This window comes from Cimex lectularius, unplaced genomic scaffold (genome assembly GCF_000648675.2).
Source record: "Cimex lectularius strain Harlan isolate CLEC.00 unplaced genomic scaffold, Clec_2.1 scaffold70, whole genome shotgun sequence".
NCBI classification, from domain to species: domain Eukaryota; kingdom Metazoa; phylum Arthropoda; class Insecta; order Hemiptera; family Cimicidae; genus Cimex; species Cimex lectularius.
Window position 1 is genome coordinate 1,412,488 of NW_019392651.1, and position 12,836 is coordinate 1,425,323.

General features: G+C 35.1%; 2 protein-coding genes across 7 annotated transcripts in view; one reads left to right on the forward strand and one right to left on the reverse strand.

The window, feature by feature from the left end:
* Positions 1-1,093: 1,093 nt before the first annotated feature.
* Positions 1,094-1,698, reverse strand: LOC106667670 (barrier-to-autointegration factor). Its single transcript, XM_014395754.2, has 2 exons — positions 1,424-1,698; positions 1,094-1,365 (listed from the first exon to the last, which is right to left on the reverse strand). Exons 1-2 carry the CDS (start codon positions 1,547-1,549, stop codon positions 1,219-1,221), a joined length of 273 nt encoding a protein of 90 aa, XP_014251240.1. The 5' UTR covers positions 1,550-1,698; the 3' UTR covers positions 1,094-1,218.
* A 1,288-nt stretch (positions 1,699-2,986) lies between these two features.
* The window catches only part of LOC106667695 (striatin-3), a 34,422-nt gene continuing 24,572 nt past the window's right edge, over positions 2,987-12,836 (forward strand). For 5 of the 6 annotated variants that reach the window (XM_014395802.2, XM_014395798.2, XM_014395801.2 and 2 more), the window contains exon 1: positions 2,987-7,484. In XM_014395802.2, the coding sequence (XP_014251288.1) occupies positions 7,248-7,484 (237 nt within the window). In that variant the 5' untranslated portion in view covers positions 2,987-7,247. The remainder of the gene's footprint in view (positions 7,485-12,836) is intronic. The other variant, XM_014395800.2, reaches the window with a different exon arrangement.

Consider the following 12,836-nt stretch of genomic DNA (forward strand, 5'->3'; position numbering starts at 1 on the left):
GCAAATAACTTACGAATAAAAAATCTTTGGAATTTCTCGACTTCATTGTTGGTTGCCCCATATCTGGCAGCCGTTACAGATGATTGACTGACATACCCAGTGAGAAATTTTTTAAACCATCTCTGAATAGTGCTCTCATACGCTGCCATCACCCCAGGCTTCATTAATGTTTCTGGCCGTTTGGGCAATGTTCTGACTGTATTTAAACTCAAAATGAAATTATACAAAAATCACCTTACATTATATGGATGAATCACCTTATATTATCTACAAATACAGTGGTACTGTATACTGGTACTTTCTAATAAATCATGCCATCACTTAAGTCAAAAGGCCAATTCAATGTTAATTTATATCAACACAATTTTCCACTATGGGTGTCAGTCTCTTAAATAAAGTGACTGCAGACATTTCAAAACAGGGTTTAAGAGTCATAATGGGGTCATCTGAAAGAATATGCTAGTATATAATTTCGAAAGATACCTACATAAAATTAAGAGATCTTTAACAACTAGCAGAATAAAACACATTAATTAAAGGTATTGTAAAACGCTCTAACCCTATGACAGCCAATTAGGTGATGGTAAAGCCATCTTAAAAATGATCTATACAGTTGATGAGTAAGACAAAAGTATGGTACATAAGTAAGGACGAAACATGACATTTGGCTATCATAAAAATCTCTGGAACTTTGCCCCTCAAAAAAGTTTTTAATATGATTAATTAAGGTTTTTAGTCGAGATGAAAAAAAGTTAATGGCACGAGCGGGATTCGAACCCACGATCTTTGGCTAGATACGCCGCTGCTCTACCACTTGAGCTATCATGACCTCGATCCACTCGGACATCAACTTCCTATCTCAACCCCACCTTATGAGTTAGCGGCGTATCTAGCCAAAGATCGTGGGTTCGAATCCCGCTCGTGCCATTAACTTTTTTTCATCTCGACTAAAAACCTTAATTAATTGTAATGATTTAATTGGTCAAGTGGACCACGAAATTAGTGAATTTAGAGTTTTTAATGTGTTTAAGGAAGTTGGCGTAATAGACTGATATCAAGGTCAAGCGGGTTCAAATATAGCATGGATGACTCATGAACATGACAGAACGAAATAACACATCATACTGTATTTATTAGTTATAAATGCAATAATATTGAAAAATATAGTTAAAAAATTATCTTATGAAAGATATATGTAAAAATTAAATTTTAGATATTTTACAAAAACTCATCACACCAATCGGATAAGCAGCCGTAGCAGTCACTGGACTGTTTTGAACTCGCCTGGCAGGTGTCCTTCATCCAGTCTTGAAAGAGCTCTTTGTTTTTCTTGAGGACGAGATACTGACCCAGGACGACGTAAGCCTGGAAAAGAGTCGAAATTACATTCTTAGTGTATTTACAGTTGGAAGGGGCGGCTTACTTTGTCGAATCCCTGGTTTTCCAGCCTTTTGCCGAGGACTTCGCCGACGCCTGCCAGTTCAGTCACCGGTTTCTCGCCCATCGGCTCCGCGACGAAGTTCCTGTGCTTTTGACTAGTCCTCGACATCTTCCTGTGAAATGGTTCTTGCAAAACTGTGTTACTGACGAACTTAGAACGTCACAGGAAACTGGGAACGAGATAAAACTGAAATCCTATCTTGCGCAATATTATAGATATTGGCGGTTTTCAACGGCGATGTGTATAACAGTCTTGTATACTTAACATACAACAACTGACCTTGACAAAACCGACGACCCCGGGCTATTTTAAAATTCCTTTTATTACAACTCAAAGGCCCAATTTTTTTCTAATCTTCTCATTTTCTGTTGTAAAGAAATAATATTCATTTAACCTTCCTTATGTACACTGTTGGCGCCCTTCCTTGTTAGTCTTTGTTCTTTGTTCTAAAGAGCAAGATCTGCTGCTAACCTTGTGTCACAATTTACAAATGGTAGATAGATATATGAGTCAGTGTGTGTATATATACTGCGCTAGTTGAGTCAACTGAGTTCACCATGGAAAGCGTTGTAATTACAAGTTAAAATGCAAAGATATTGATGAAGATATTCGTATAAGTCCCGTGATATGGGCATGAGGTATGAGGAGTAACCTGATAAAATACCATTAGCACTAAGCTCAAATACCATTAGTTCAAGGATGGTGCTGAACTGCAAAACCAAACTAAACATATTAGGTATGCAGAATAAAGTCAGCCTCTGCTGGGTCCCAGGACACATGGGAGTAGAAGGCAACGAGAAAGCAGACAGGAAAGGGGCTGCTAAACCGCTGATAGGACCCGAACCCTTCTGTGTCATAGGAATCCACACTATTAACAAATATCTCAGACAGATGGACAAAAAGAAAATGAAGGAACAATGGAATTCACTCATTTGACATAGATAATCCAAGAATCTTCTAACCAATTTTGGTAGGAAAGAAATCACAGAATGTGTCAAAGGAAGCAGGAACCGACTGCGAATCCTAACAGGACACTGCAGATTAAATGGACACTTAAAGAAAATTGGAACAATCCAAGATGGCACATGCAGATTCTGCAAGGAGGCAGAAGAGACACCAACACATTTACTAACAAACTGCAGAGCTACACTAGCCCGCAGGAGGAAGTGTTTTGGGATGTATAATGTGACCATAGAAGAGATTCAATCACTGAAACCGGGCCTATTAATCAAGTTTCTTGATGAAATAGGACTCACCAATGTGCTTTAGGCAGAGAACGGGGCATACAATAGCCCTTAAAGGGTGCAGTATATTACACCCCAAATATTACATCTACATCTACAACGTGATAAAATTAAAAGAAACGAAGCTTGAAGGGAAGTAGCACAACAGTATTTGACATTTTGAGAGAAAACGCCCGTTTTCAGTGAAGTTATTTAATTGGTGCAGTCATTGGATGGCAAAGGTTTTCAAGGGTATATTGGAAATCAACTATATTTTTGTGCGAATTGGCTGAAGTTTTAACAAAATATCTTAAAAAGAAAGATTAAATCTTTTTTAAAGTTAATTTGCTGTTTTGAACTGCAGTTTTTTCAATTCCAACTTCATCAACATACTTGAAATTCACTTTAAGAAGAAAGAAGCCATTGAAGTCAACCACAAAACAAAAAAGGGACATAGGATTTTCATGGTTTTGGATTATGAGATTTGATAATGAATTCTTTGATGTTTTGAAGAGCTTAATGGAGGTAAAAAGTAAAAAAAAAATAATAATAAAAAAATTGATATAAGAACTTGTAACATTATACATAGTTTGATGCGCACTGTTCAAAGATTGATCGAAAGACGAAGCCTGTGGTGTGGAGGTAAATGTTGTTCCTGAAAGAGCTGAGGAAACTGAATTTGCCTTCTTTCATGTGAAATCATTTTTATTTTGATATAAGCCAGCAAGGAAACAGAACCTACTTCCCAGGGAAGCAAATTGTGTCTTGGCCCTGCAATTCTGAAGGATAAGGCTAAAGGTTTAGAAGAGTGTTGAAGGCTTGGGATATGATTGGTGCATTTGGACCGGGAATGGTGGAAAATAGTTGATTGATAACGAGGACATTTATTTGATTTAATTTTAAATAGTAAAATTCTAAATGTATAAGTGTTTAGAATGTTAAGGTCGTTGAAGGCATTATTATAGGATGAAATATGTACCTACGGTTTACCATCATAACAGTATCTAATGCAGGAAAGATAAGCAATTTGAAGGTGATGAGCGGCTTGAGAGACTAAGGAAAGTGAATAAATAATGCAACAGTAAAGTAAAGTAATGGGTAGTAGTTATAGTATCAATGGCTGATGGGAAATCGAGATGCGGGTTTTGTGACCCAATGAGAAGTATGGATGAAAGATTAAGTTGCCGGATGGCAGATGAGGCATCAGCCTTTAACTGTGAGCTTCAGGCAATTAAGGAAGCCCTAATTTATGCCCGCTCAAATACTTCTGATAAATCAACAGTGATAATAACAACGGATTCCAAAAGTTCCTTGGAGGCGATCAAAGCAGACAATGCGCAAAAATTAAAGAATTACATAATACTACAAATAAGGAACATAATTGTCGAAATAAGAAGAAATAAAGAAATAAAACTCGTTTTGTTTTGGATTCCAGCTCACTGTGGAATTCGTGGCAATGAAAAATCGGATTCGTTAGTGAGAGAAGCAACCAGAGAACCAACATTAAATATCAGATTACCATATCATGACTATTATCCAATGGCCAAGGCGAGAGGCATGAATAGTTAGTAGATTCAATACAGTACCATTTCGACAACACAATGGTTTTCAATTATCACTCTTAAAAAAGCAACATGCAGGATAATAGTGAGGCTTAGGTCCAACCAACGGTGTGGGTAAATATTACTTAAAAAAGATAAATCAGGTTCAGATGAAAAGTGCACGTGTGGTAGCATAAAAACATTGAAACATATGATCATGATGTGTCCACTCTATGAAGAGAAACGTAGGAAGATGCTGAGTTCTATTAAAAATGTAATGGGAAATATGGTAGGATACTCAAGCTCCTGTTCTAGCGAGGTGATCTCTGCAGTAGAGGACTTCTTGAATAATATAAACAAAAGAGTATGATTATATTAAAATAAGGGTTGTAATAATAGTACATTACTATGCACATGATGTCGCAAGTGGCTCTGGCAGCCAGCTGATGCCAAAAATAAACTAAAATTAAAAAAATGCTACAGTAAGAGAATAAAGGAATTATTAGAGGTTTAATAAGAACTCTAGTTTTCTGAGGAGTGAAAAAGCTGAGAGGTCGAAGAGAATGGAGGCTTGAGTAGACCTTTTCATTAATAGAACTCACATGGCCATGCCATGTAAGCTTGGAGTTAAAAATAATGCTGAGATTTTTAACTTTATGGCAAAATTAATAGGTGAGCTGTTGATATGAGGAGGAGATAGGCAATCTGTATTAATGGGTTTAATGGAAATTCATAAGAACTGGGATTTGTTAAGGTCTAAAAGAATGCCATTATTACTTGATCATTGGTTGAGAGAATGAAGATCACGGTTGAGCAGATAGATAGCTTCAGAGATGTTTGTAGGACATTGACTGTAAAGCTGAGTGTCATCAGCATAAAGATGAAATTGGAATTAAGAAATAATGGAAGATCATTTCAAAACATGGAAAAGAGTAAAGGTCCTAGAATAGAGCCTTGGGGTACGTCAGCTTTAATTGAGAGAGAAGAGTTGACAGAATTTGAAGTTTTAATTCTCTGAGTTCTATGATACAGGTAGGAGGAAATGAGATTAGTTGCAGTATAAGAAAAACCAAAAAGATGCGTCAGTTTACAAATAAGCAATGTATGATTTACGGAACCAAACGCAACAATGGAACTAAAGTAGAACAGTAATAGTGCACTTATTATCATCGACACCTAAGCAAATATCATCTGAGATTTTGAGAAGGGCTGTGTCACAACTTTGAAATTTTCGGAAGCCAGATTGAAAAAGGGATATAAGGGCAAACAATTAATAATAATTAATTAATAGGGAAGCTGTTGAGTAATTAATAGGTAGGATATAGGCATTTGTACTAATGGGTTTATTGGAAATTAATAAAGACTGGGATTTGTTAGAGTCTAAAAGAATGCCGTTATTACTTGACCATTGGTTGAGAGAATGAAGATCACGACTGACCAGAGATGTGTGGTGCCACTATCTCCGAATAATCATTGAGCAGAGAGATAGCTTCATAGATCTTGTTAGTAGGACGTTGAATGTAAAGCCGAGTGCCATCAGAATAATTATTAAATTGGGAGAAATTAAGAACTAATGGAATATCATTTAGAAACATAGAAAAGAGTAAAGGTCCAAGAATAGAGCCTTGGGGTACGCCAGCTGAAATTGAGAGATAAGAGGAGATATAATTTGAAGCTTTAACTCTGAGTTCTATCAGACAGTTGGAAGGAAAGGAAATTAGTGGCAGAATATCATCTGAAATTTTGTGAAGGGCTGTCCCCCAACTTTGAAATTTTCGGAAGCCAGATTGAAAAGGGGATGCAAGAGCAAACAATTGAAAATAATTAATTACTAGGGGAGCTGTTGAGTAATTAATAGGGAGGACATACGCATCTGTACTAATGGGTTTATTGGAAATTAATAAGGACTGGGATTTGTTAGTGTCTAAAAGAATGCCGTTATTACTTGACCATTGGTTGAGAGAATGAAGATCACGACTGAGCAGAGATGTGTGGTGCCACGATCTCCGAATAATCATTGAGCAGAGAGATAGCTTTACAGATCTTGTTAGTAGGACATTGAATGTAAACCTGAGTGCCATCAGCATAATTATTAAATAGGGAGAAATTAAGAACTAATGGAAGATCATTTAGAAACATAGAAAAGAGTAAAGGTCCAAGAATGGAGCCTTGGGGTACGCCAGAAGAAATTGAGAGAGAAGAGGAGATATAATTTAAAGCTTTAACTCTGAGTTCTATAAGACAGTTAGATTGAAATGAGATTAGTGGCAGAATATCATCTGAAATTTTGTGAAGGGCTGTTTTCCAACTTTGAAATTTTCGGAAGCCAGATTGAAAAGGGGATGTAAGGGCAAACAATTAATAATTAATTAATAGGGGAGCCGTTAATATAAGTACGGCATAGGCATCTCTACTAATGGGTTTATTGGAAATTAAACTGGATTTTGCAGATTTTGGACAAAAAACAAAAGGACTTTTTTTAGGAAGAATAAAGTAGGTGGTGTTTAGGGGTAAATAGAAAGTTGGCACAACTGTTTCTGACACTATATAGACAATTTTTTTAAACATGAAGTAGCATTTCGTTAGTTAATTTTAGCATGATTCTTGTTTAACAATTTGATTTCGCATGTTAACTTTATTGACGTTGTGATGAAAGGAAAGTGTGAAGGGCCCGCTTTCAAAACAAAACAAAAGTCACAACTTCTGAAGCAGTTGTGAAAACAAGTGAAAATCGATAATTTATGAGAGTGTAAAAGTTATAAAAGATCAACATTTGTTGTAGTGTTTATTATTTAGTCGAAAAAAAAAATACTCCGAAAACTCATCGAAAGCCGTGATCCTTTAACCTTTCATCCAGAGGGCGAAAAGGGAGACTCCGTGCCGGGCCCAGTGGTATATTGATTTGCCGAGGCCGCACCGTCTGGAGAGAAGCGACTCTTTCGGAACGGACAGTAGAAGTTCAGCGGTCGGCGACTGGCGAGTTTCTCCATCAACGCAGGCTGGGCACAGGAACGGGAACTGTCATGGCGGCCATGTCGTGAGATGAAGGCACCAGTTCAGTGCGTTGGGCCTACAATGGAAGAGAATTCACCTTCGGCGAACCTCAACGGGCAGATCGGGCAGCCGGGCGGCGGCGTGAATTCGGGCGTCAAACAGAACGACGAGGTCAACCAGAGGATCCAGTACTCGATACCGGGCATCCTGCATTTCATACAGCACGAATGGGCTAGGTTTGAGATGGAGAGGTCCCAGTGGGACGTCGATCGGGCTGAATTGCAGGTAATTCTTAGGGTATCGCTTCTCAACGGGCCCGATCCCGTTCGCCGCTTACTCTTGCCAATCCCGTGAAACTTGATTAATGACAAATCGGAAAGCCCCCCTCTAATTGCTACCCTGCCACTAAGAAATCCTCTTTCGCTTTCTTCCTTTGAAACCCTTTCCGCTTTTACGCCGTAACGTTTACGACAGACTAAAAAAATCTTGTCGTACCAAGGTTCATTTTCACCGCTTTTCAACTTTTTTTTTCTTTTATAATCGGTCAAATTGACTTCTGAATTAGTCATTAAACAATAAGAGGTAAAACGACAAAAAACTATTCCAGAGAAAATACAATAAGAAAGACCATCTTTTAAAACATTACACAATGTATCGTGGTGGCTTTAAGCTGAGTTTTTTATCCTCCACGATTTAAAATAGTCTTAATTGACGTTTGACAATGTTGTCATGTTTACCGAGATCTTTGTGTTTAAATCGTGTAGAGTTGCCTCCATTCATATCCAATTATACATAATTTCTTTATACATTATTTACATTAAAATACTTATTAGTTAATTTTATAAGGATAAATTGTATTGTTTAAAAACATTGCCAACTGGCTTAACAAGTCAATTCATGTCTTTGTTTGTAGTGGTATTATCATTGTCCATGGCCATGTCTATAAGTTGTATTTTTACCGTGTTTAAAATGGTTGAATTAGGCATTTACACAGTTAACATTAATTAACATTAAATTAACGTTTAAATAAAATCTCTAGTTTGGTCGTTTCCAATCATTTTCATCTGCCTACTCTTGCTGGTTTGTTCTGTCAAACTCATTTCAGAATGTAACAACTCAAATATAAAACAGCCAATTTTTGAATTTGATTGTTAATTTGACTGACTTTTGCACATCATACATTATTGATTTAAGCAAGAAATACATTAACAAATATTACATCGGTATAGCCTTCAACTTTCGTATTTATATGAGAAGTGATCGGTGACTTTTACATCCTGAACATTTTTACCCTTTCATAATTATCACTGTTTTTTTTTTCATTTATTATACATGCATCTTACATGTCTTATACATGTTCCGTGTATTCATGAATTTCTTTTATTACCTGATACATTTAAGTAAAAGTGAATTAACTGTACTTTTTATAACAATCAAAATATGCTTTGGTTAATTCTCATATTCAACACAATTTAACTGAACTCTGTATAAAACGTCCATATTACTAAATGTTGTTTAAGTTTAAAATTACAAGCAGTGCATTTTTTTTTTACTTGTATTTGCAATATGTACTGTTTAAAATTATTGGTATTTACAAGTCAAGTTTTGTCATTGATTGTTCAGTGGTATTATTATAGTCGTTTTGACTTTAGCACACACATTAGAACCGTGCAATATAATTTTTATTCTTCTATTACAAAGATAGCACAATTAAAAATAAATTGATAGTAGATCGTTAACATATCTGCCGTATTTCAATCGTGCATGCCATTGAACTAAATTCTGGTGAATTCAGTTGACAAATGAACGAGAATTGAGCTTGTAACTAATTGTTTAAAAATAACAAGCTTTACACTTTTTCACTTGTGCTTTCTAAATGACATTACCGTGATTTTTATTGTGGGTTTGATTGAAAATTCAACTCTCTAATATATATCTTCAAATATTACATATGTCAGTTAATTTGGATAAAATATTTCCCCAATGAATTAATTATATTAAAAGATCTTAGTTAATTAGTAATGATATTTTTCAATACTTGTATATAAATATTGTTTAAAATGGATCACATACATATCATCATTTTTTGTGGGAGCTTGTACATTTTTCTTAAACATTTCCTTGATCCTATTGATCAACTATTAAATTGTCATTAGCATTTGACAATTTAATAAATAGTTTAAATTTTTTTAATGTTTTTAGCATACTAGCCAAGTCAACCTATAGTAACTATCGAATCCATGACCACCCTAACCATTCAGCTAGATTTGTCCCCAGTAGCTTTATTAAACTATTACTATAATTTGGTTGGCAACCAAAGTTATAGGTTCATCACCCCTCAGACCACATGGATAAATTTTCTGGATCAGGTATGATGAAGAAGAAGATACCATACTTTGATCCATAGAGTTCGTAAATGAAAAAGGGGTCGATACTTCACACACTGAAAATTTGATAAATTTCCAAAATTAAAATGTTTTAGTCAAATAATTTTTGGGATGCTATGTGAACGTAACTGCTAAATGAGTGGTGATTAGTGACCATTAGCCGATAATTATTCGGAAATCTTGAGGTGCAGTCTGGTGTGATGTAGGTTTCAGAAAAACATTTTCTTTATCGTGCCAACGTTTCAGTCTTTATTGAGATCATCTTCAGGGCTCAAAGTGTTTGTTTTCTGTGTAATTGTGCCATTCTTGCGTGTCGTGTTGAGAGTGCCCCTGGTTCTGAAACCTACATCACACCAGACCGCATCTCATGATTTCTGAATAATGAAACGGTCACTAATCACCACACATTTCTACACAAGAAGAACTTGGGATTCTATAAACAAATTTCAACTACATATCGACACGAAGCAAAAAGTATTCTGAAGGATATCTCCAACAATGAGAAGAAACTCGCATCGGCTATCAATCAGAGAACCTTTTTGTTGAAATGCAGACCACACACGGTATTTCCTACTCACATCAAAAACAATTTTAACTTCACAAATGCCACACTAACACAACCCAACAGCAGAATTAACGACATACATAAAGTCACAATACATTTCAAAAGAAACATTTTAAACATAAAGATCACCATGACATTAAGACATTAACAGGGCTCTCTCAAAACGACACGCAAGAATGGCACAGAAAACAAACACTTTGAGCCCTGAAGATGATCTCAATAAAGATCAAAACGTTGGCACGATAAAGAAAATGTTTTTTTAAACCTACATCACACCAGACTGTATCTCACAATTTCTGAATAATTATTGGCTAACGGTCACTAATCACCACACATTTAGCAGTTAGATTCACATAACATCCCAAAAATTATTTGACTAAAACATTTTAATTTTTGAAATTTATCCAATTTTCAGTGTTAAAAGTTTCGATCACTTTTTCATTTGGGCACACTATTGATCAAAGTATGGTATCTTTTCCTTCATCATACCATGATCCAGAAAATTTATCCACGTGGTCTGAGGGATGATGAATCTATAATTTTGGTTGCCAACCAAATTATAGTAATAGTTTAGTTATAAATTATAATAGTTATAAATTATAGTTATAGTTAGTTAAAGCTACTGGGGACCACTATGGCTGAATGGTTAGGTCATGGATTCGATGCTAAATGTGGTTACAGTTTAACTTGAAATAAACTTAACCACATTACTGTTTTATTTTTATGGTATCTATATCAAAAATCAATATTCTTATTCAAAAGAATATAAAAAAATTGAACGAAACATTGATAAATATAATAGAAAGAATTATGTGTGTAATTAGTTTTAGCAAGAACAATTAGATAACTTAATAACACATTAAGAACAAAATCATATAATAAATTGTTACCTAGCTTTTAATATATCACTGAATGATATTCCATTTTTGGAATGACATTCCATTTCTTTCAAACCATCATTATTTTTTTTTTTTTTTTTTTTAATTAAAACTCACGAATGTCTGATCTCGTTTGATTTGGTTTACATTAAAGTATGTTTCAGTTAATATAACAATAAAAATACATATAGATCAGTTTGACTTCAACAACAAAATACGAATGCACATTTGCTTGTATAATTAACTGGAGAGATCATGACCAATTTAACAAACAATGACAAGTATCAACCTGATAATAATACAATTACTTCGTAGAAACGGTTTTATTTTTCTTTCATTTATTTGTAAAGAAAAATCAATGGCATTTATGAAACCATTAAAGACTTTACAGATTAACCCAATAAAATAATACCACTTAGCAAAACAGGCAATAATTTAATTTGCTGTCCAAGAAGACTCTTATTCTTTTCAGTAGTAGGTTTGATTATAGAGTATTAAATATCTCACTTGTAATTTGGAATTCACCAACCACTTGAATATACAAAAAGAACATACCCTTGAGGAAATGGAGGAAATGCATAGAATCACCACTGAAAATCCTGAGAAGTTAAATAGTTTGATTCTATCTATTGAAAACTTTTACCATCTTTACTGTACACAGACAAACAACAAAACGTTTACTTTTAAGTTCTTATTAATTATTATTGTTATTTTTTCTATTGATTTTTGTGTCTAAAGATAGGGGCCCACCAGGCTGTCGTTAGAATGTCTGAAATAAAATACCAATCACTGAATCTTGTAAAACTACTGTTTGGTTTGATAAAAATGTTTAATATGGCAGAAACTAATTTATTGAAGTCAAGAGGAGTGGTCAAGAATGAGGTAGTTTGGAAAAACACCTTTTTAATTTTTTTGCCGACACACAGCACTTTCACACAAAACCACTATGACACCACAAGAATAGCACCACACTTTATGACCTGAAGATGACCCGAATAAAGGTTGAATAGTCAGCAAAAAAATGAAAAAGGTATTTTTCTAAACTACCCCGTTCTTGACCACTCCTCACTATTCAACAAATTATGAAACAACAGATCATTAAGAAACACACTTATAACAGAAAAAAATCATTTAACTCGTATTTTTCTAAAATGTGTAGTTAACTAGACAATACGTTTGACTAGTCATTTGGTAATGTGCTCCATATTCAATATTTATCTCTACATCTGTCTCTCTACCTCCATCAATACATCTAGCCAACTATGTTACTTGTACTGAAAGTTACTCAGAGGCCAGCCAGGTAGAACATCAGGGCTCTCCCTTAAAAATGGGGTCGCATGCCCTCTTTTCCTTATAACGGACTACTTCGGATGGCTGTAGGTAAAAACTTTACATGTGTACTACTCTCTTACAAGTGTACTCTTGGAAAAGTTCACCACCATCCCCCAGTCCAGAGCATAACATGTCCTAGCACGCAAGGTTATCCTCCAACCAGTCCCCTGAGTGCCCCTAAATAGAAGTATGGTTAAGTGGTTACAAGTCCTATTTTTTGCTAGAATGATCCCACTCAATACCTATTTCATTATAATAAAGTAGATGGAGTCAAGAACTTGAATGTATTTTGTATTACCTGATATTAAATTTACCAAAGATAGGAAGGGAGATTTTGTACTTCCTGAGAGAATTGAAAATATTTTCCCTGCAAGGTATGACATGGTTTGCTACAGCTGTTGAACGATTGTCGTCACATGGGTATTTGTTGGATGGTAGAAATTCCCCGCCATATCTTATTACATATGCATACATA

Coding starts and splice junctions, on each gene's coding strand:
- LOC106667670 (XM_014395754.2), bottom strand. CDS start 1,549: ATGTCGAGGACTAGTCAAAAGCACAGGAACTTCGTCGCGGAGCCGATG. Junction 1,366..1,423: donor AAAACCAGGGATTCGACAAA/GTAAGCCGCCCC, acceptor ACTCTTTTCCAG/GCTTACGTCGTCCTGGGTCA.